General features: G+C 41.4%; 1 protein-coding gene across 1 annotated transcript in view; it reads left to right on the top strand.

The window, feature by feature from the left end:
- Positions 1 to 23,246, top strand: part of CPNE4 (copine 4) — a 480,619-nt gene that overhangs the window by 428,520 nt on the left and 28,853 nt on the right. Inside the window, exons 9-11 of the mRNA XM_088463796.1 lie at positions 8,112 to 8,198; positions 13,579 to 13,638; positions 16,937 to 17,070. Coding sequence (XP_088319922.1) covers positions 8,112 to 8,198; positions 13,579 to 13,638; positions 16,937 to 17,070 — 281 coding nt within the window. The remainder of the gene's footprint in view (positions 1 to 8,111; positions 8,199 to 13,578; positions 13,639 to 16,936; positions 17,071 to 23,246) is intronic.

Here is a 23,246-nt window from a genome sequence, read left to right as displayed (position 1 = left end):
CCTATGACAATTCTAACAACATGCCCACGACACTTCCACACTACGCCCATGACACTCCCACAACATGCCCATGACACTCCCATAGGATTTAATAAAGCGCAATGTTGTCACCCTGTTCCTACCCCAATATGTCTGTTTCACACAAAGAGAAATCCAGTCAACATCCCCCAAACTCAGAATCAGCCGAATATGTGCAAAAATGCATAAATTCACTTCTATGCCTGCGTGGTATGCCAAAACTTGTTATTTGCATCCATAAAAATGTATGTGTCTGACTCAGAATAAGCCCCATAGCCTTTGTACATGGAGGATTACACCCTGCCTAACTCCCTAATCGCAGAAAAAAACAGACAATGCAGCTCACATAGTGTCCCCAATCCAGAATGAGTGAGTCCAAAACTCTGACTCTCCAAACCCAAATACTCCACACAAAGTTGAAAGACAGTGAGAAGGTAGAACTTGATGAGAGTAGAAGTATACTCATACACCAGCCACTGAGCTCCGGAACCAGGATGCTTGCCTAAACATTTAGTAGCTAAGCGCATAGGGAAAATCTCAATAGAGTTACCCATTTCCTCCAACCTAACTGGTCTATTTAAGACCTACAGTAGTCATTGTGCCAAGAACCTGTCCTGTCTTGACCACTGCTTGATGAGATAGTAGACCCAAAGATGTGGAGGGCTTACTAGCAGCCACAAGTTCACTTCTTTGAAAATAACAAAAAGCTCCATTGAAAAAGTGAGCTGGAAAAGGTCAGCTTCATACTAGCACCCAGCCACATGACCTGCTGCTTCCATAAAGGAATGCGGCATGTCACTGTCTATGGACCTACTATAATTTACGGGTGTTACTCTCTCCCTAGCCCAAACCTTAGCTAAGAGAAATGATTTTGTCAGGTCTTCCAACAATAAATGTTGGCCAAGATGGAAGCTATTGAGGTATCATCAGGGTGGCCTGAGCCAATGCTTTTCAGGCCAAGCTTTTTATGCTGGCTTGATAATCTGCCAAACATAAGGACAGGATGATTTGATAGCATCTGCCTCGTTTGCTACTAGTGCAGTGAATTTATTAAACTGCCCCTTAGAGAGATTATCCACTCCTGGGACATGTTTTGCTCAGAAGTGGATATTCTCCAGTAAAAAGCACAATATTGTACCAAATGCCAAAGAAGATGTAGGGACATGGGGCAGGAAGTCCCCTGCAGGAAGAGCAGGAAGATTGACTTTATTATGCCTCCAGAACACAATAATACCCCTTTTCCACCAAAATTCCGGGTCTGACCCGGAGTTGGAACAGGGTCCCTATCCGGATCAGACCCGGAATTTAGCCGGCGCCGACTCGGGATATTCCGCTCACACCGCAGTCGGGTCTGCATAGACCCGGCTTTTCTGGCGTGAAAGCGGACGCTTGGAGATGCAGGTCATCAAGACCCGGAGTGCGCCGTACACACAGCAGGGTTTCACGGGCTGCTATTTACCTGGGTTGGATTGCCGGGTCACTCGACCCAGCGATCCAACCCTCACCCCTTTTACACCAAAGAGCTACCCTGCAATAACCTGAGTTTTAGCTCCGGTGTAAAAGGGGTATAACTTTCCCATGCAGCCTGCATGACCACAGTTTCAGCACTATAATTAAAGGGAAAGTTCCAATACTGTAGCAATAAATTTGCTGTTCAGCTCCTCATGCTTCCAAGACTCTGGCCAGACAGAAGTACGCAAAGCTGCTCCAAGGTATGCCGCAAAGTCAACCTATCTTGACATATCCGTAAAGAGCTGATGGGACAGATTAGCATAGACTGGGGAGTGTTAAATAACGGTGCAACTGAAGTTCTCCAAAAACAACATGAAAACAACTGTCACAGTGCATCTCAGACTGCCGGCACTAACATGCCCCATACCCCCAGGACAAGCACAATTCACCATTCCTATTTGGCACACCAGTACCCCACCCCTCCCCCACCCTACCAGTGTTTTCCCAACCTCAGCACAACCCCCCATGTCTCTCCAGCCCAGGCCCCACACTTAACTTGTCTGTCTCCTGCCACTCTTCTGCACAACAGCAGCTCAGCATGACACCATGTGCACTGCGCCACTAATAACTAAAAAAAAAAAAACTTTATTGTACTGACCACTGGGGCTGGGCTCCCTCTGCTTGTCTGTGCACCGCAGTACTTATTGCAGCGTCACAGGCAAGCTGGGCAGATGACAGTGATCAGGTACTGGGCCCCTCAAAGTTTTAGGAATAAAACCGGTATCTCCCCAATACATTTCTGTAGCCAGACTTGGTTGGGGGCCCTAATTAATGGTTAATCTGTGGCTTCTTGCTTACATGTATTGCCCTTCTCACATCACAACACACTGCTGCTGTCATATGAAATCCTGTCTTCACTAATATAAGCACACAAGGCCTCCCAGAAGACCAGCATTGTCATCTTCTAAAATGCTGATTTGATTTGCTAGAGGTTGTTTTATTTCTGAACACGGCATACAGATGAGCAGTAGACGATTGATTAAAAAAGTGCAATGTACCTTAAACCACACACAAAAGGTACATTTAAAATTCATAGCAAAACAATTTGTCATAGTAATTAGTCAAATTCTAAAGATTGTAAGTACTTGCTCTAGCACAGAACATCAGCTGTCATCTGTCTTCACATATAACACTGAAGGGATGGTAAGCAATTTACAAGTGGCTGTTACAAGTGCTGGTTATAGAGCATAACTACAAATTGCCATGGGCAAAAAAGAAAGCTGACAACATAAAATATAATTTCCCTGTGCCTTCCTTCAACTTTGTGCCCTGTGCCGTTACCACTCTCACACAGATCTAGTTACAGCCCTTGGTGGTTATAAGAGGTGGTTACAAATGGCGGTCATAAATGCTAGTGTTCCTGGACGAGGACACAATTTAATTAGTTCATGTTTTGGTTTTGGATCTGGATCTTTCTTTGTGTTTTGGATCTGGATTGGTTTTGCAAAAACCACCCTTCCGTGTTTTGGGTTCTGGGTTTTGTGTTTCGGATCTGTATTTTTTTTTTAAAAAAGCATAATAACACCTAAAATCACAGAATTTGTGGGTTTTTCTGCTCCTATGCTATTATTAACCTCAATAACCTTAATTTCCACTCATTTCCAGTCTATTCTGAACACCTCACAATAGTGTTTTTATGTCCAAAAGGTTGCACCGAGGTAGCTGAATGACTAGCAGCACAAACACATGGCCCATCTAGGAGTGACACTGCAGTGGCAGACAGGATGGCAGTTTGAAAAACTAGGCCCCAAACAGTACATAATGCAAAGAAAAAAAAGAGATGCAAGATGGAATTGTCCTTGGGCCCTCCCACCCACCCTTATGTTGTATAAACAGGACATGCACACTTTAACAAACCAATCATTTCAGCGCCAAGGTCTGCCACACGACTGTGGCTGAAATGATTGGTTCGTTTGGGCCCCCACAAAACAAGCTGGCAATTAATCTGTCCCTGCACAAACTGGCTCTACGGAGGCAAGATGTTGTCCTCATCCTCCTCATCCGCCGATTCCTCACCCTCTTCAGTGTTGTGTACATCCTCATCCTCACAGAGTATTAATTCATCCCGCTGGAATCCACCACCACAGGTCCCTCTGTACGTTCTGGAGGCTGGTCTCCCTGGAAGAGTTGATAATTAATTTTTATGAACATCATCTTCTCCACATTTTGTGGAAGCAACCTCCTACGCCTTTCGTTGACAAGGTTCCCGGCTGCACTAAACACTCTTTCGGAGTACACACTGGAGGGGGGGCAACTCAGGTAAAATAGAGCCAGTTTGTACAGGGGCCTCCAAATTGGGGTCTGACATGCCTACTTGGATGCTGTCACCGATGTAATCCTCCACCATTCTGTCAATGGTGACAGTATCATATGCAGTGACAGTAGACATGTCAGAAATTTTTGCCAGGTCCTTCAGTCCGGACCACCAGATGTCCAAACTTGGTCCTGCCTGCCCTGCATCACCACCAGCGGGTTGCTTAGGATACCTAAGTTTTTTCCTGGCAGCCCCAGTTGCGGGAGAAAATGAAGAAGGAGCTGTTGACGTGTCACGTTCCGCTTCAGCTGACAGTGTTTTCATCAGCAGGTCTTTGCATATCTGCACGATTGTGTAGGCTGGAAAGAGAGTCACCACATAGGCTTTGAACCTAGGATCGAGCACGGTGACCAAAATGTAGAGGTCTGATTTCAACAGATTGACCACCCTGGAATCCTGGCAAAGCGAATGAAAGGCTTCATCCACAAGTCCCACATGCCGAGCAGAATCGCTCCGTCTTAGCTCCTCCTTCACTTTCTCCAGCTGCTCCTGCAAAAGCCTGATGAGGGGAATGACCTGACTCAAGCTGGCAGTGTCTGAACTGACTTCACCTGTGGCAAGTTCGAAGGGCTGGAGAACCTTGCACAACACGGAAATCATTCTCCACTGCGCTTGGGTCAGGTGCATACCCCCTCCTTTGCCTATGTCATAGGTGGATGTATAAGCTTGAATGGCCTTTTGCTGCTCCTCCATCCTCTGAAGCATATAGAGGGCTGAGTTCTACCGCGTGACAACCTCTTGCTTCAGGTGATGGCGGGGCAGGTTCAAGAGTGTCTGCTGGCGCTCCAGTCTTTGGCACGCAGTCGCTGAATGGCGAAAGTGGGCACAAATTTTTCGGGCCACCCAAAGCATCTCCTGCACGCCCCTGTCGCTTTTCAGAAAATTCTGCACCACCAATTTTATTGTGTGAGCAAAACATGGGACGTGCTGGAATTTGCCCAGATGTAATGCCCACACAATATTGGTGGCATTGTCAGATATCACAAATCCCCAGATACAACTGATGATGGCTGCGGCTGCAGATGTAAGAACAGTGTGTGGGATAGCCTTCCACATGCATATGCACAGATTTTTAGTATACAGTACACAGCCGGATTTTCTCATTAGCCCGATGTAAGTATACATCTAAGGCCAGATGGAAAGGCGGCTGCGAATGCGTCCGAAGCCAAAATGTGCATAAGCAAATATTACATTCCTGTAATTATATATCCAACCTCACCACTGAGTGATAGCTATCATAGCCCCCTACTATAGAGCATGATATATCCTAAAAACATTAATGTTACAGGTTCCATCTTCCTCGTATTAGCTACTACTGTATATAATGGCTGGCATCTGCAAGGTCCACATTGTAATATATAATGCAGCATCTTTTTAGCATGGTGTTTACTTGTGCAAAGTACAACTATGTTTAGTTTAGTTGTTTCCCATTTCAATGATATATTGCTGAATGTGAATCCATGCCTGTTGCCTACGTGCTGTGGTGACTGCCAGTTTCTCATGATACTTTCTCACTAGTGCCATCACTGATATACTCTTTTCTGCTGTCTGCTGGTTTCTGATAAGCTGCCGTCTAATAATTATTGCTGGTATTTGAAGGTGCTAGGTCCATTTAAACATCACACCCTCTGCTCAGTGAAATGTTTGTCCCTGTAAGTGTCCTTATTGTTCAGTTCTAATCAGTTAACAAGCAATCAATTCCTGTTTATCTGCATCTTTAATGTAATTTTTATCCTCTAAGCCAGTCTTACTGGCTGTATAAATCAATATTTATTGAAGAAGAGTACTTACAATGGCAAAAGCATGGTATAATCCAATTCAGCAGCCTTGCTATGATGAGGTGCATTGTCTCACTGCCTTAGCAGAAAAAGATTTCTAAAAACTATTTCAAATATTGGAACTATGGAAAACTCATAAAAGGCTTACACATGGCATTATATTAATATTATGGATATAACAATATAATCTTCTGATTTATTCACAATACTGTCTCAGTAAGCACATGGCATTTAAAGGTAGAAGTATCCTCTCTAGAGGTTAGAGGAGCAGCTGCTAGTGAATTTCCCAGATACATGTTCCCTGTGTCTGTCTGCTACCTCAGTCAGAAAATCCATTACACAAGACCGATAATTGAGCTTTGGGGCAAAGAGTAGAAATTGGCAGCTGTGGTTAGTGAGGAAGTAATGTACTGTAGGACAAAATGTCCTTTTTCAGAACTAATTGACTTTCAAAACGCCAGGTGTAACAAGGGAATCCCAGAAAGTGTAGCATATATCAGTTCAGTACTATGAATTACAGAAGTCTCTAGCATTTTAACTATTTGGTGGAAGTCAATGTTAAAATTTCCTATAAACCAGTGATAAGGCAGGCTTTATCATATCATTTATCTCATTAGCTTCATTAGTTAAAACCATTTAACAGCTCTTTATGACATAGCATGCCCATGTACTGTAAGACACCAGGTAAGTTGTGATGTGCATTATGGAATACACTAATGTCTTATGCCCTAAAGCTGGGTACACACCTAAAGATTTTCTGTCCCGCCATCCAACTAGATGACTGGTTGGAATGAAAATCTGGTAACGTATGGGAGTAACTGATGATCAGCAATTTGCTCCTAAATGCCAGAAAATCAGATGAAAATGGTCGTTCTGACAAGTTTGTTAAATGTTTGATCTAAACAATTTGTTCTAACAACAGTTTTTGTCCATTTTTCAGCATTTGGGAGAAAATTGCTGATTGTCATTTGCTTTCATACCTTACCAGATTTTCATTCCAACCAATCAACTAGTTGGACAGAAAATCTTTTAAGATCTTCTTTGTATTGTCATTATGTCATCATTGGGAACTTCTGTATAACACACTGTACCAATGGCAGGAGCTCCAGTGGCCAAGTCAGCTAGAATTGATAATGTTTCATGTGCAACACTGTTTAATGTAGGGATGGCCATCGATGGAAAGCACCAATGGCACCATCGATGGAGACCATCAATGGTGAATCCTTCAATGGCCATCCCTAGTTAAAGGCCAGTATACTGTATAACTATGAGGGAAAAGCTACAGTGGTAGGGGAATATTTCAGGAAAGTCTTTTTCACTTGACATTTACCCAGCACTCTATGTCCAACCATAGTATTTTGTACTGGGTGTCATCTATAGTTGCTTACATTTAAATATGCCCTCTGGGACATCCCTGATGGGCAGGAGCAGGTATGGAGATGTGTGGCGCTGTAATTCCCATCTTTGCGTCCCTTGCATCCACTGCTCAGTGCTGTGATTTGCAGTATATGGCAGTGTGGAGCGGGCCACAGTGACACAATTCACCACATTACAATATAAAAATCTTCCACCTTTTGGTGCTGCCCCTCAAAGCAGCAGAAAAAAGACTGTGTGACAAGTCTCCAAACTTATCTGTACATAGATATCAAAACAAATACGATCTTACAGTTCAGCGCTGTGGGTGGTTCCAACGATACTGAAATCTCCAGACGTTTTTTGTCAATCCGTACACAAGGAATGAGACATTAAAACAGAGAAAGATAGAAAGTGATGTGGTATCAATCCAAAGTTGAATAATTCACACCCCTTGTGTGGGTAATATCACAAAGTGGAGGCATAGTCCAATTCCAAGAAAGTCTCAATGATATTCAGGCTCCCAAATATGGACACCCCAAGCGTGACTGGTGCATCAATAACTAGTGCTTACATGTGTGCTTACTTTTCACAAGCATGGTAGATACACATAACGGTTTCTTTAGGTCCACCTTTGATGTATCCAACTGGGGAACCTCACACCACGTTATATGGAGCCCTCAAACTGACCACTATTCTCTCGGGAGCTTGTGAGTACTCCCCAAAACATTCTGGGAGAGTTAGTAAGAAATACTGTGCCATTATTATTTATTTAAAATCTGCTGCTACTGTATGCTGTGTTGGTCTTGACCTACAATAACTCAACCAGTCCTGTTCATTGATATATCTATTGACCAATTCTCACTAGTCTGTGTGCTGTTAAAGGAAAAAATCTTGGAATAATTTTGTTAATTAGTGATATTTTCTAGGTTTTAATGCAAATTATGTTAAACATATACTGTATGTTGCCATTTTTAAACATATAACAATAAAATGTCATGCAACAGTATAGTCCCCTGGCAACAAATTTTTTTTATTAATCTTATGTAGAGTAATTGGGCATTGGCCATTGGCTTTGATAGAGTTGCAGATTTCTATAACTGATAATTCTTTGTTGTTGCCTGTGTTTATTGTAGGTACAATGGGAATGCGTAAATCCAAAGTACAAAATGAAAAAGAAAAACTACAAAAATTCAGGCATTGTAATTCTCAACTTGTGTAAGGTAAGATATCTGCTTTTCTGAAGGCATTTAGAACAACATCAATGATGCTATTCCTGTAGTGTGCGGATAACCGGACAGTGGTACTGTAGCTCTCCCTAGACGCTGTATTATATAACTGGAAGATGCGTTAGATAGTTTTCTGCATCCCTGTAATAAGACTGGCATCACATATCACTTCTTATTGCTCTAAAAACTTATCTTACTAAATGATATGACAGTAGTTGATTTATAGGTCACAATTATACTTTCATTAATCTTTCACACTGTCTATAAATAAACATGTAACCCATTTTTGACCTGACCTAGAAAACATTTACTTCAATTCCCAGCTTGCCTGTGATGTAAAAGGGTTTTTAGGGCAGTTATCCAGAGCACGTATGATGTACAGTTCACTGCAGTCGTGACTTTTATGTGTACTTAACAAAGCTATAGATAGTGCACAAACTGATTACCCCTTAAAGCTCGTTATTGTGATTGTTAATATTAAAAAAAGCCAAAGAGTGACACTTACTAACTAGACAGTAATTTATAGTATACATTGGGCTTGATTCTGAGCTCCACATAATTTGCACATAATGGAGATGTTCATATAGTTGAGCAATTACTTGCAATTACGTATGTGCGAAAAAAATAAAAAAAAACCTAAGGCACATGCATTACACAGAGTATGCGCACAAATGTGTTGTTGTAATCGGGACAGACAGTGTCAGAAAGGAATCAGTATGATTTACCGGCGGCAGCATGGCCGGTGGTTCTAATCCCAACAGCGGCAGCCCGACAGAGGAGGAAATCCTGATCATTCTAAAGATAAGTATAACTAATCAAATTCCGCCCTAACCCTCCCTTAGGGGTGCCTAACACTAACCTCCCCCCCCCAAGTGCCTAACCCTAAACCCCCCTCTAAGTGCCTAAACCTAACCCCCCCTCCTTCCCCACTGCCTACACCTAAGTCCCCCGGGGGGGTGCCTAACCCTAACCTCCCCCCGGGGGTGCCTAACCCTAACTCCCCCTTCCCCTAGCCTGACCCTAACCTCCCGGGGGGGTGCCTAACCCTAAGTCCCCCCCGGGAGCCCTAAACCTAACCCTCCCCTCCCTGCGGCTGTCCCCGCATTCCTCGATCGGGATGCCGGGCGTCGGGCTCCTGGCTTAGGTCTAATGACAGGCGTCGGTATCTTGACGCCTGTGTTTAGACCCGTGCCGGGATTAGAGAGTCGGGAAGCCAGCGATGGTGGGCTGCCTAAAGAATCAATGGTACGCCGATGGTGAATCAATGGTATGCCGATGGTGGGCTGCCTAAAGAATCAATGGTACGCCGATGGTGAATCAATGGTACGCCGATGGTGGGCTGCCTAAAGAATCACCGGCAGTGTAACAGTGTGCAGAGACGCTGATTGAGGGTTTCAGCTTTAATGCATTCAGGCACAAGATTCTACACCAGGGGGAGGCTGATACTAGCACTTGCATTTTATAGCAATCGCAAGAGCGGATGCAGCAGACTCCACCTTTGAATCAGGCCCTTTAGGTTAAACAAGATAAGAGCACCATCAAGTTTGAGAACTTACTCTCTTAGAGGTAAATTTACTAAAGTGTGGGTTTTCAGAAGTGGAGATGTTGCTCATAGCAACCAATCAGATTATAGTTATTATCTTCCAGAAGATACTAGATAAATGATAAGTAGAATCTGATTGGTTGCTATGGGCAACAACTCTACTTTTAAAATAGGCCCTTAGGGGCATATTTACTAATCATCGTGTTTCAGACCCGATAATTAGAATTTCTTATCTCTGCTATTTTCGGCAATAATAAATAATAACATGGTGAAGAATGCACCATGTTCTCTACATTTTCAACCCTCTGTGCGTGTTTCCAACAATGAAAGGTTCTAATGGTTCCTTAAAGTTGTACAGCACATATTCCTGGAATGATTTGGGTGCAGTCATTCAATTAGAAGGCAAGGGCAATGCCAATTGCTGCTTAATAGGATTGAGAGATCATCATCACTCCATGTTGTCTTCCAGGATGCCAATACCCATCCACAAAGCATGTGTGGTCACCCAATGTTATGCATATGATATGGCATTTACAGTCAACAGATTTAAACCCAAACAAGCCTTTTGATCCTTTATGGGATATTCTGGAACAAGGTCTGAGACACCACCATACACCAAGCCGCAGCTGATGGATTTTCATGTTGAAAAATTCTGTTTGGTATATCACATCTGTACATTTCCAGATATCCTGGCTGCAAATGGAACTCCATCACTATATTAAGTAAATTGGTGTTGTTATGAGACCAGTATTTTAACTGAACTAGAGAACAAAGGATTAACAAACACGTTAGAAAATACATGAAGCTACCACTGTTGTGCCTGGAAAACATAAACAAAATGATTGTCATACAGCCTTTGCATGTAAAATAGATGCAGTCATAATTCCATATCCTAAATGTCTATTTTATAACCACCAGATGGTACAAAATCTTTATTAAGCTAAATAACCTTAAGCAACCAATTTTACAAAAATAGTTAAATAAGATGAAAACTCTGACACAGTAAACAATTTTTTAAACTCCATAGAACACCTTGAACCTGCAAAAACAGTCCTTAAAGCAACAAGCTATTATTATAGAAATATGTTGCCCTTATTGTAATGAATTATATGTAAACAGGTAAAGCATTCTTCCCAAAAGACTGTCACCCTGTCCTGTAATCGCTTTGTGGGAGGTTAGGACTTAGGAGGTATTTCCATTAAACACCATATAAATTCAGTTTTTATGTGAAAAACGCCAAATGGATTGTAAGCTGTAGCCACACTCCTGTCCCATATTACCATTGTCTGATATTGGAAGGTATGGGTAAAAGGATAAAATTCTGCTGGTCATTTTATTTATTGATAAACTTTGATCACTTGGGCTGTGAGAGCGACTGAAATGTGATCATGTGTAGCAAATTATTTCTGAATTAACAGAGCTTGTCGCTCATTTATGGGAAGCCCGGATAGTACACTCGACTCTCAGCTGCAACATGTTAAAGTATATTTTTCATGCTTTAGTGCCTCTTTAGTGTTGAATAGAGACAGAAAACACTTCCTATACAAAACAAGTTTCTTTTTAGTGCTGAAGAGAGACAGAAAACACTTCCTGTGCAAAACAAAACAAGCATACTGTACATTTAGTCCAACATGAATACAAATTTCCAGATATCTAGTTCAATAAATTGTCTAAAAGTCTACATTGTTATCCAAAATATATAAGTACTAGCTGGGAACTTTTTTACCTTTTACCCCAAATTATATTTAGATACGCCGACGTTACCCCCTTGATTTAAAAGGAAGGAAATCTTATAGTAGTGCCCCCATATAATGCCCCTGTAGTAGTGTCCCCATAGTTATGCCCCTGTAGTAGTGCCCCCATATACTGTAATGCCCCTATAGTAGTGCCCCCATAGTTATGCCCCTGTAGTAGTGCCCCCATAGTTATGCCCCTGTAGTAGTGCCCCCATAGTTATGCCTCTGTTGTAGTGCCTCCATACAATGCTCCTGTAGTAGTGCCCCCATACAATGCCCCTGTAGTAGTGCCCCCATATAATGCCCCTGAAGTAGTGCCCACATATAATGCCCCTGTAAAAAAAAAAAACACTTACCTTAATCCCCGCTCCTGCATCTGCCGCCGTCCTGTCCACCTGGCTGCTCCTCGGAACTATGGGAGAGACGTCATGATGTCTCTCCCATAGTGTGCATGGAGAGAGGTGGAAGCTGGAGTTCAGAAGGGATGCTTCAGGGAAGGAGCCGGGCGCCCACTGGTAATAACATCTCAGCTGGCGTCCGGCTTAGAGCCTCTCTGCAGCACAGCCGGGCATGCATATGAATCATTCTATATTATAGAATGATTCATATGCATGCCCGGCTGTCCGTCCATTACCCCCAGGAATTTCATTTTTACCCCATGTGGGATAATTTACCCCTGTTCCCTGACCACTGTAGACCTTAGATAGTTATTGTTTCCATTTCCATCTCACCACTCCAGTAACACATTAATCCTTCACCTCTATAGTAATGCATTCCCTCCCTCACTGCAATAGTAAGACATTACCCTTCCTCACCTGTGTACTAACACATTCCACTCCCTCACCTCTGTAGTAATACATTATCTTCGCTCACTTCTGTAGTAACACATTTCCCTTCCCGCCCGTGTTGTAACGCATTCTACATTCCCCTCACTCACCTGTGTAGAAATACAATCCCTTCCTCATTCCTGTAGTAACACATTACCCTCACTCACCCCTGTAGTAACTCATTCCCCCCTAAACTCTGGAGTAGCACATTACCCTCAATCACCTCTGTAGTAACACATTACCCCCACTCACCACTGTAGTAACACATTCCCCTCCATCACCTCTGTAGTAACACATTACCCCTGCTCACCCCTGTAGTAACACATTCCCCTCCCTCAGCTGTGTAGTAACACATTCCCCTCCCTCACTTGTGTAGTAACACATTTGACATTTCTCTCCCTCACCTGTGTAGTAACACATACCCCTCCCTCCCTTGTATAGTAACCCATTCCCCACCCATACCTGTGTAGTAACACATTCCCTTCCCTCACCTCTATAGTAACACTTCCCCTTCCTCATCTGTGTAGTAACACATTCCCTTCCCTCACCTCTATAGTAATACATTACCCTCTCACTGCTGTTGTAACACATTTTCCTCTCTCACCTGTCTAGTAACACATTTTCCTTTCTCACCTCTGTAGTAACACATTGGTTCCCTCACACATGTACTAACACCCTCACTTGTGGCCTAGCTGAAATAAGCCACAGTCTAATGGCCAGGAGGGGAAGTAGTAGTCTATCTGCTCTGGCCTGCAAGGAAATTAGAATGAAATAGAGAACATTATACACATGAGAGGTTTTGTTACCTTATTTATTGAACCACCCTTATACTTTATTGGCCCATCCTTCTTAACCACCTCTTATTTGCCGTTAAATTATGTTGTAATATACTTACAGATACTAATATGACCAACTGTATATACTCTATATTTCAGTTGTGATATTATGGGGTGTTCACAGCAGCTTGCTTTAAAAAAAAAAAAAAAACAATAAATAAAAATTTTAATATATTATTGAGGGTTTCATTTATTTTATATATGAAGTGGCACAAATAACTTATCTTGTTTTCTACATCAAAATATTCTACCTCTTACTATCTGAACACTGCTTTATCTAATGAATAGAAACCATGGATAAGACCAGATAATATCAGTATTGTGTCTTCTCTTTTTATGCCAATACCGTTTGTTCTATTTTCAGTTTCATCTTATATTTTCATACAAATCATTATGCAAATTATAACCAGATATTATGATTTCTCCTTCTAGATCCACAAAATGCATTCATTCTTAGACTACATCATGGGTGGATGTCAAATACAGTTTACAGTAAGTACATTTTTATGCAAACTTTATTTTTATCTGTTATCAGGATGGTGACTGGCAATAAAAATTTATATTTATAAAAAATTAAATAGTTTTAAAGATGGAATGCCCCCAGCAAATGGAAAACAGCACCAGCTGGATAACATTGTTTGGTTACACCTTCCAGTAAAATCCACAACCAGCAATAGGCAGGGAGAACGGATGTGCGTCATAATGGGACTAGCACAGGGCTAAACCTGGGGCAATGTGTGCCCCCGTATGGAAAACTAGACCTGTCCTAATGGCTATGTTGTTCCCGAGCCGAAACTAGACTTTTTGGTGCCCTGTGCCAGAAAGAGCATTTTTCAAAGGGACATAATGCCCCCAAAAAAGGGGAATGGCCTCATGGGGAAGGGCCATGGAAGAGATAGGGGAGGCCAGGAGATGCTGGGGATGAAATAAGAGAAACCTACAAGTGAGAATGATAATAAACAGAAATTTGACAGGCCCAAACAGCGCCCCCTGATCTCTGGTGCCCTGTGCAATGGCACCGGCCGCACTACCCTACCTATGGCTCTGGTTGTTCCTCCCAATCCCGCAGGGTGATTGGGATAATAATGTTAAAAAAACAATATTTTTGTATGTGGCACAACAAATCATAGCAAACCCTTACTGCTTGTGTTTCCTAGTGCTTATAGAAGTGCAGGCGCTAGTATATGCCTGTCTGCCAGAGCAGGTTGGTAGAATTATTTAATACAAATGTCTCCAGAGTCTTGCGGCCAGGTTCCTGCGGCCATCTTTGGCATCTGCAACATTTGCATATTTTTGTATGGGATCGCACGTCTGATGGCATTAGTATACATCAGGCCCTTAAATCCTTAGGGATCTTTCTTCTAACAATCCCCCAAAAAAAGAAATTGAATAGTACCTCCAATCATTGTGCCACACTTACCTGTGCGCAGCTTTAATGTACTTAAGTTCCACTTGCACGCCACAAATCCACCTCTCCAGGTATTGCAAAAACAACTCACTTGATGCTACATCATGTTATTTGAATGCAGATGTGCAGAAAAATAAAGCATAATAAAGAAGACTCATGTACAATTATAAAAGTTTATAGCGGTACAAATACAACAGATGTGCTGTAACGGGTACAGTATATAATTAGAGTACTTAAACTTGAATCAAAGTGTCTGATGAGTTGTTATGATTAACAGACTCTAAAGCTCTTTGTGCCATGTTGTAAAATAAGCCTCAGGGCTTGTTCACATATAATCCTTGCAGTGTATGATGCAGTGGTACACTATGTAAATGGCAGATGTGTGCTGGCAATAGGATCAATGATCTCTCTGTATGCTGACCACCTCCATATGGTAACACATGCACAGCGCACTTTAGTGCCCCTTAATGTTGTTTCTTTACTCTCACTCACTAAACAAAGTATTGCCGCTTGTTGCTTTGTGGCTCGCATTACAGTTAGAATTCATTTAAATAAAAAGACAATTGGTATTGTGACCAGAGAAGCAGCAGCTGTGAAGAATAGGGCGTTTGATAAGAATAATAACTGGGGTGATAAGCAAAGGTTTGAGAAGAGGCTACAAGGACATTCCTGCTAATTTATAGACTAATGAGAACTTCCCTGCTGTGATGCTGCATTCTCTAGTTCCTCTATTGTACTTATACAGTTGGTAGCAACAATGACTAACTATTACACACACCAGCAATGTGCCTGGTTTGTTTCTATAGTCTTCCCAAAGCTTTTATGTTGAAAGAATATGATCAATATGAGTGATTCCATCAGCTTCTCAGACCTTAGCCTTTAATGGCTGTTTCCATCAAAGTGCAGGATATCAAGCTGTGTACAGGGTTTTATAATGAAGAACAGGAACATGTTCCTTGTGCTTGCTAAAATAAGAATTTCCCTGCTTTAACAGGTGTGTTTTTTATTTCCCCAACACACAAAACATGAAAAATTAAATTATGTTGTGTAAATGATGACAATGTGCTAACTTATAGACAATGCACTAAGAAATGGACTGAAAAAATGAAAATAAATGGAATAATTTATTAAGAAAGAAAGAAGGAACGTCTGCATTGAAAACAAAGCCAGTGATTCAGAGTTGTGGGCATTACTCACAGCAGCTGCGTCTTTGGATCAGCTGCTGTGTGTAAATATGCTAATGCTGCAGGAGGCGTCCATGTGTAAATAAGTAGACCCCTCCTGTAAGCTTCCGATCATCTTCAAAAACATAGACCATCTAAGTAACCCTCAGGTTCCTAAGGATGGCCAGTGTTTGCACTCTGCTGGGGCCCAGAAATCTGCATCGGAAGACACAGACCCTGGCCTCGGCACACCTTGAAACCGGGCCAGACACGCCTCTGTTTTCAAGACTGCCCCTTCCCCGCCTCCAAACGGCTGCGGCATAGGGGTGACTGCGACCATCTTGGCAGTCAGTGATCGGCACATGAGTGGTACAGATCCTGCGCATGCGCCGACCATTTCACATTGGAGTTGTACATAAACCACCGAGTTTACTTACAACTCTGAAATAGGCCTTAAATGAATCATGTTTTCCTTCCCTTAAGAACAAATTGCCACATAAGACAATAATTTAACAAACAGAGAGAAATTGATGTCATAGGCAAATCCTTGTGGGGAATTACTGCAATTGCTCACAAACATAAGTAATTTTATACTTGCACCCTGTGTCCTGACCTCATCTATATCATCTTCTCATCTCATCTGCCTTGGTGGTGATAGGTTTTTTATTCCCGGTTTCTGCTGCTGTATTTCCATTTGGTAGGATTTGGATAGCTAGAAATGTTAGCAGCTGGGGCGAGAAGGAAATTTAACACCCCCTTTAATTTTAGCAAAATGAAACCTTAAATATTAATTCCCTGCACCCCTTTTCAGATTTTCACCCTGCTCAGCTGCCCCTCTCACACCATTTTAGTTTACAGCCATTATGGGGGCTAAGGACTGGGCTGTTATAAGGTTAGGTAGCAGTGAGAGACTGGTAAAAACATTAAAAGATTAGTGGTTCTATTTATTACCCAACGCAGACATCTGTAAAAGTGACAGTTATTAGCTGATTGGTTGGTACTTTATCTCTCTACAAGGCTTAGTACATCTACCCCAAATCATTTGTTTGTAAATAAAAATATACAGCAGCCTTGGCAGTCACCTAGTTCTCCATAGACGAATTGTAATGATAACATGACTCGGTTACAAATTCAGGAGGCCATGAAATACATTATGTGCCTGCTCTTTACTAGGTACTATTATCTTAATTTAAGTGTGATATCTCTTCCCTCATTCTAGGTAGCAATTGATTTCACAGCATCAAACGGCGACCCACGGAACAGCTGCTCACTACACTATATCCATCCTTACCAGCCGAATGAGTATCTGAAAGCACTGGTTGCTGTTGGGGAGATTTGCCAAGATTATGACAGGTACCAGTTTGTTGCATCCTGTTTCTCAGGGGGATGATACTGTACTGTACTAGTCTACAGTGACATTGCATTGTCATGATTTTTATGAATCTTCATGGTAAATGTTTAACTATATAATAAACACCTATACAGTTAGGGCCTGATTTAGCAAGTAATGCAAATGTGCGCACGTATGCACTTGGCCGATGGTTTTGCACTGCGCATGCGTATGCATCATACTGCGTGTGGGCGAACCAACCAGTGCGATCAGGAAAAGGTACGCAGAGCAGACGCAGCGTGCACGCAGACCCCTCTAACAGTCATTGACAGAGAAGTGGCATTTGTGGGTGGTGACAGGGTGTGGTCGTGTGAACACTGGGGTGCCATTGCCGAAGCGTGCATAAATTAGCCATTGCGAGACCCTACGCAGCCTGAGCTCTCACTGCATGCAGGAGATGTAGCAAAGTCTGCGGGAGGGTCAGTTCAACCACTAATTGTGTGTATGGGTCCGATGGTTCGCAATGTTACCGATATTTCCACTATCTTGTGGACAACTTGGGCTGTGAGTAAAGGGAGGTGGGTGGCATTGTGTATTACTGGGTGTCTGCATCTTGTGCTGCGGTTGCCGTGCGTATGCACAGATTAGCATATACACACAGTGGCCGAGTGCGAGCATGCACACATTTGCGTTCCTTGCTGAATTAGGCCCTTAGTCCCCTCTTGAATGAGGTGTCTCGTATAGTAGGTAAAAAATGTGCTTACACAGAGTGACTGATGTTGAGTTGATCTTACACCACATTGCATCCAGGGGCGTATCTATAATGGGTGCAGGTTGTGCGGTGCACACGGGCACCCAGATCCGCACACCCTGCACCCATATTATGTAAAACTTACCTCTCCAAGGTCCCGCGTCGGGTCTCCCAGCGCTGCTCAAATGCCAGAAAATAGCTGCGGCTGCAATTTTTCCGAAGTTTTGCGCATGTACTGTGAGGAAATCGCAGGGCGATCTGCGCATGCGCAATAGACTCCAGGCACACTCTAGTGCCCAGAGTCTATTGATTCTGCAGTGGCCGGCCGCCGGAGTGAGAGGAGGGGGCCTGTGACTGGGAACTATACGGGCCCCCTCCTCTCTAAAGACACCCCTTATTGCATCATTTAAATTGGGTGAATTCCTACTGTGCATGAAAATACACGCATATGTGCCTATAGAGAATTACGTCTATATGTCCCTTGCATCTCCAGAAGCAGAGAGTGGGGAAAGGAAAGTGCTGCACAAACGCAGGCAGAGAAGGGTAAAGCAAATGCATCTTATACAGAAATGCAGAATATGTCTGTATACAGCTCTGTATATCTCCAGAAATACGCTACTTTTCTCTGTGCTATCTTTTAAGAAAAATTTATGACCATTTTGCCACCAACTCTGCAAGTCTCCATGAGTATGTTATACAGTCAAACAAACGTGATCTATTCCCTGAGAAAATGGGCACTTACTTATTGTTTATAGTAACCTGCACCTTTAGTTATTGCTCCAAGTTTTGATTATGTCTATTAAATTGTTATGGAATTTAAAACATGGATAATGAAACAGAACACAGATAATAGTGTGATAAAGTTGCATATTTGCAGTTTAAAACATCAATACAATACTACTGAGTATCATTTCACAAGGTTACCAAGGTTACCAGCTAAAGGAAATCTTTAAATACCTTTCTATAGACAACCAGTCACAATATATGACTATGAATATCTGAATCCAGCTATTGTCCACCTATGAAATAGTTCTATAACATGCAGTATACTGTAGAACAACAGTCATTTGTATTAGTAATCATGAATAGTCCATGGGCCCAGTGTCACTTAGATTTAATTGATACATTTTGGTGATAACAGATTAAAAAAAACAAAATCACTGTCATTGCAGTTTAAATCACAGCAACAGAAATCTATTATTACCACATTTATCAATTAAATTATGTTAAGCAGCTTTGGAAATACTTGTCTGGACTGGCAGAGGTCACTGGTAAAATGCGCAGGGTTGAGTTGAGTAGACTACGCATGTATATGCAGTTGGACTAAAAACCCACACCTGGGCATTTAGTTCCATTTCAAAGAGATACTGTACAGGCTGAAATAAGAAACAATTCACAATAAATCTGAGAATGCATTGACAGGACACGAATTGGGGCAGTACAAGAATACAAGAACCACTGCAATATTTGCCTCCAGCAAAGCGGACTCAGTTGCTAGTAATATTATTCTACAGGGTTTTAACAAGCCTATAAGGCCAGAACTCAATTTTGGAGGAATACAGACATCCTGATCCAGCTGGTTGTCCCTATATGCTGCATAGATAGCAGATTGCATGACTTCTATATATTACCCTATTCCAGATAATGCCTTATGCTTCCACATTCAAACGAGGAACATAGCAGTGCAGGACCAGCAGCTCAGCTATCGTATTCTCTATTACAATGTACAACCAAACTGTCCTAGTATTAATAGAAGTATGCTGAATTGCTTCACAGTATTTAAACAATTCAAATAATGTGACCTTAAAACTGTACTAGAAGAAAAAATCAGAGAACCTTAGTAAATTCAATAACATAGCAAAACAAATAAAAAGGTGCCATAAAAAAAAAAAAGTTGACAACATAAAACAGCATTAGATAAAACGTCCATGGATCATTTTGTAATGATAATTTCCTGAGTTGCAAAAAATAATTTACCAAATAATTCCTCCTATCTGACAGAACATGGGTTTGAATGGTGCCGGTGTCTATCATTTCCCGGAATCGTTTCATATGTTGTCCTGTACATGTATGTAAAAATGTAAATATGCAGATACTTTCTGCAAAGTATAAAATACCCAGTGACATACGTTTGTCTCGGTGTGCTTATAAATAGAGGCTGTCTCTCTATTTATTCCATAATGTATGCTTCTTTTTTATGCGCTGGCCTTTTGCCATAGGATCATATTATCAAAGCAGCAGAGAAAGTATTGATTAAGCAGAAACACTACCACAGGCTTTAGGGGGCATCAAGGTCAACCCATAAATTTTCACTTTCGCTGATATTGGTTCAAATTCTGTAACAAATGATTCTGACAGAATTGAAAACAGATCGGGATCTTCAAAGGACACAAAACAAAAACCGTGGGAGACATCCACTTCATTTGCTGAAATAGCAATATTTATCATTATTCTGTGTTTACAAGACCACATTACGGCTGATTGACAGCAATTTTACTGGAGAAAAACAATGATTCTAAGACGCCCAGATTGAAAAACCCCAGCGGCCATCACAGCTGCTTAGTCATGCACTGTGGTAAATCAGAGATGACATATGTGAAAGGCATGCGCTGATAAGAAATGAAGAAGTTAATCAAAAATCTTCATCAAGCTGTTTAAACAACAAAAATTGCTGGTCCTACTTCTTAAGACTTTTTCTTTTTCTTTTATTTAGCCCAGTGGTTCCCAAACTGGGTTCCGTGGCACCCTTGGGTGCCTCAGGGCACTTGCAGGGGTGCCTTAGGTTGGTGGTCCAGTACCAAATAAAATTATTTTTAGTCAGTGTAATTGGCAAAACCAGTGCTAATGACTGCCAATCATAACATATGTGGACAAATAGAAGCGCAGCCCTGTCAACCACCACATAACTGAACATAAGGGTGACATACTCTATAATATAAACACAATTAATTCACTTAATTTTTGCTGAATTTCTCAATAAAAAAACTTTTGGCCCAGGGGTGCCGTGGAAAAAAATGCTGATACTCTAAGGCGCCATGATTCAAAAAAGTTTGTGAACCACTGATTTAGCTGAAAGTAAGAGACTCTCCTCGTGCCCTCTACTAGTGGAGTCCACCAACATCAACCCCTTAATATTCTGGTCTTCCAAGTGAGATTGCTAAAGTTATTGATTACCAGGAATACAGTGTAATTCATGGCTGATCGGAGGAAATAAGAAACATACAATTTATTTAAAAACAAAATATTTTTTTAATGGCATTTAATCTAATATTAAAAATGTGGCACAAAGGTGTTATCTAATGAAAGTTTTGTTTATTGCGTTGATCTCTCCTATAGTTAATCTCTGCTATAGTCAGCAGTGATGCCATTCTGATATTTACCAATTACCATACTTTCTTTAAACCAAGACTAAACCCACACAATGAGACCATACACAGTATTTCAAATGTAATGTACACTGTATGTGGCATCTATTAATTCATGTAAAAATAATAATGAGTATACTTCTCACCATGATGTACTCACATCTTCTGATTGAATAGAATATAGCAAGATAACTAAATATTAATTAATTTTCTAGTTATTATTCTCTTACAAAGTATCATACATCTCCTGATTGCATTTACTTCCCAGCCACTCTAGTGTAAAAATTAGTGTCAGGAGACAAAGACAGATTAATCAATCTGGTGTATAAAGGAAGTCAGATAATGACATTGCTTTGGAATATAATGCTATGACAACAGTTCATTTATTTTTTAATTAACAAACATACATATTGTGATAGAAGCACTGGAGAAGTTAGGGATGGCGTGTATATGTATCCCAGATTCCTGTAATATGTAACTTAACCCCCAGGAAGAGTCTGTTTTACAAACAGATCTGAGTGTCGGCTTTAGGTAAAAGCTGACGAATGGGTTCTGGGGGTGTGGATGTGAGAGAGAAGGGAGGGCTCCATCCACAGGGCCATTTCAGGTGTTAGGCCTTCCAGCCTGCGAGCAGGCTAATTAAGGGATACACCTGGAAGTGGCTCAATATAGCTGTGTTAAGATGGCCACACATCTAAAGATTATCTGTCCAACCAGCCAACTAGTTGATTGGTTGGAATGAAAATATGGAAAGGTATACAATCAGCAATTTGCTCCCAAACACTGGAAAATGGACCAAAATTGTTGTTTGAACAAATAGTTTAGCTCAAACATTTAACAAACTTGTCTGATCGACCATTTTCATATGTTTTCTGGCATTTAGGAGCAAATTTCTGATCATCATTTAATCCCATACGTTACCAAATTTTTATTCCAACCAATCAACAAGTTGGCTGGTTGGATGTAAGTTGGTCTAGTGTGTGGCCAGCTTTAGAGTTTTCATGCAGTGTCTCACACACCCTGGGGAGAACAGACATTGAGGTTTTGTTCTGAGATACTGTGACATTGGTATGTACTATGTTTGTGGTAAGGCAGTAGGCCCTGCCACATGTAGAGAGGGAGTTACCTGTCTAGTTAGAGCCCAGATGGGCTAGGGTTTATTTTTATGTTTTGTTTGTTTGATTATTGGTGTCACACAATAAAAACTGGTACCAACCAGCTTGCACAAAAACCCACGACTACTGCTGTTTCCTGCCTGCTGTGTGTAAGGAGGCGTTCGTCTACCCCAGGAGAGGGACCCCTACCCCGATCATATTACAATATATACAAATATCTATTGTTAATCTATTGATCCAAGGTATTGGCTTGGCATGTGGGATAGATATTCTCTGAAATATAACATCAATCCATGAGCAACATGTAGGAGAGCAATATATTTCATCATCCTTTCTTAAGTATTATATTATCTTTACCTATCCTCTGTCAGTTTCCTCATTTCCATTTTTGCACAAACTTTCCAAGAGAGATGCCTGAAAATTACTTTTATCCCTTACAGTTTAACAAGTTTGAGGGTATTTATCTACCATTAGTCACATCCTTTTAAACAAAGATATTCAAATAAAATCAGCGGAACAAAACATTTCAAACTTTTTGATGAAATATTTACAGTCAGGTGCATAAATATTGGGACATTGACAGAATTTTCATATTTTGGCCTCTATTCACCACCACAATTGCTTTGAACTGAAACAAACAAGATGTGCTTTAACTGCAGACTTTCAGATTTAATTTGAGGGTAATTACATCCAAATCAGGTGAACGGTGTAGGAATTACAACAGTTTCTATAAGTGCCTCCCACTTTTTAAGAGGCCAAAAGTAATGGGACAAACTAAACAATCCTAAATCTAACTTTCACTTTTTAATACTTTGTTGCAAATCCTTTGCAGGCAATTACAGCCTGAAATCTGGAACGCATAGACATCACCAGACACTGGGTTTCATCCCTGGTGATGCTCTGCCAGGCCTCTACTGCAAATGTCTTCAGTTCCTGCTTGTTCTTGGGGCATTTTCCCTTCAGTTTTG

Source organism: Taudactylus pleione, unplaced genomic scaffold (assembly GCF_031769625.1).
Source record: "Taudactylus pleione unplaced genomic scaffold, aTauple2 ptg000053l, whole genome shotgun sequence".
NCBI classification, from domain to species: Eukaryota; Metazoa; Chordata; class Amphibia; order Anura; family Myobatrachidae; genus Taudactylus; species Taudactylus pleione.
The sequence above is the reverse complement of the archived record's forward strand: the minus strand, read 5'-3'. Positions and strand labels throughout refer to the sequence as shown.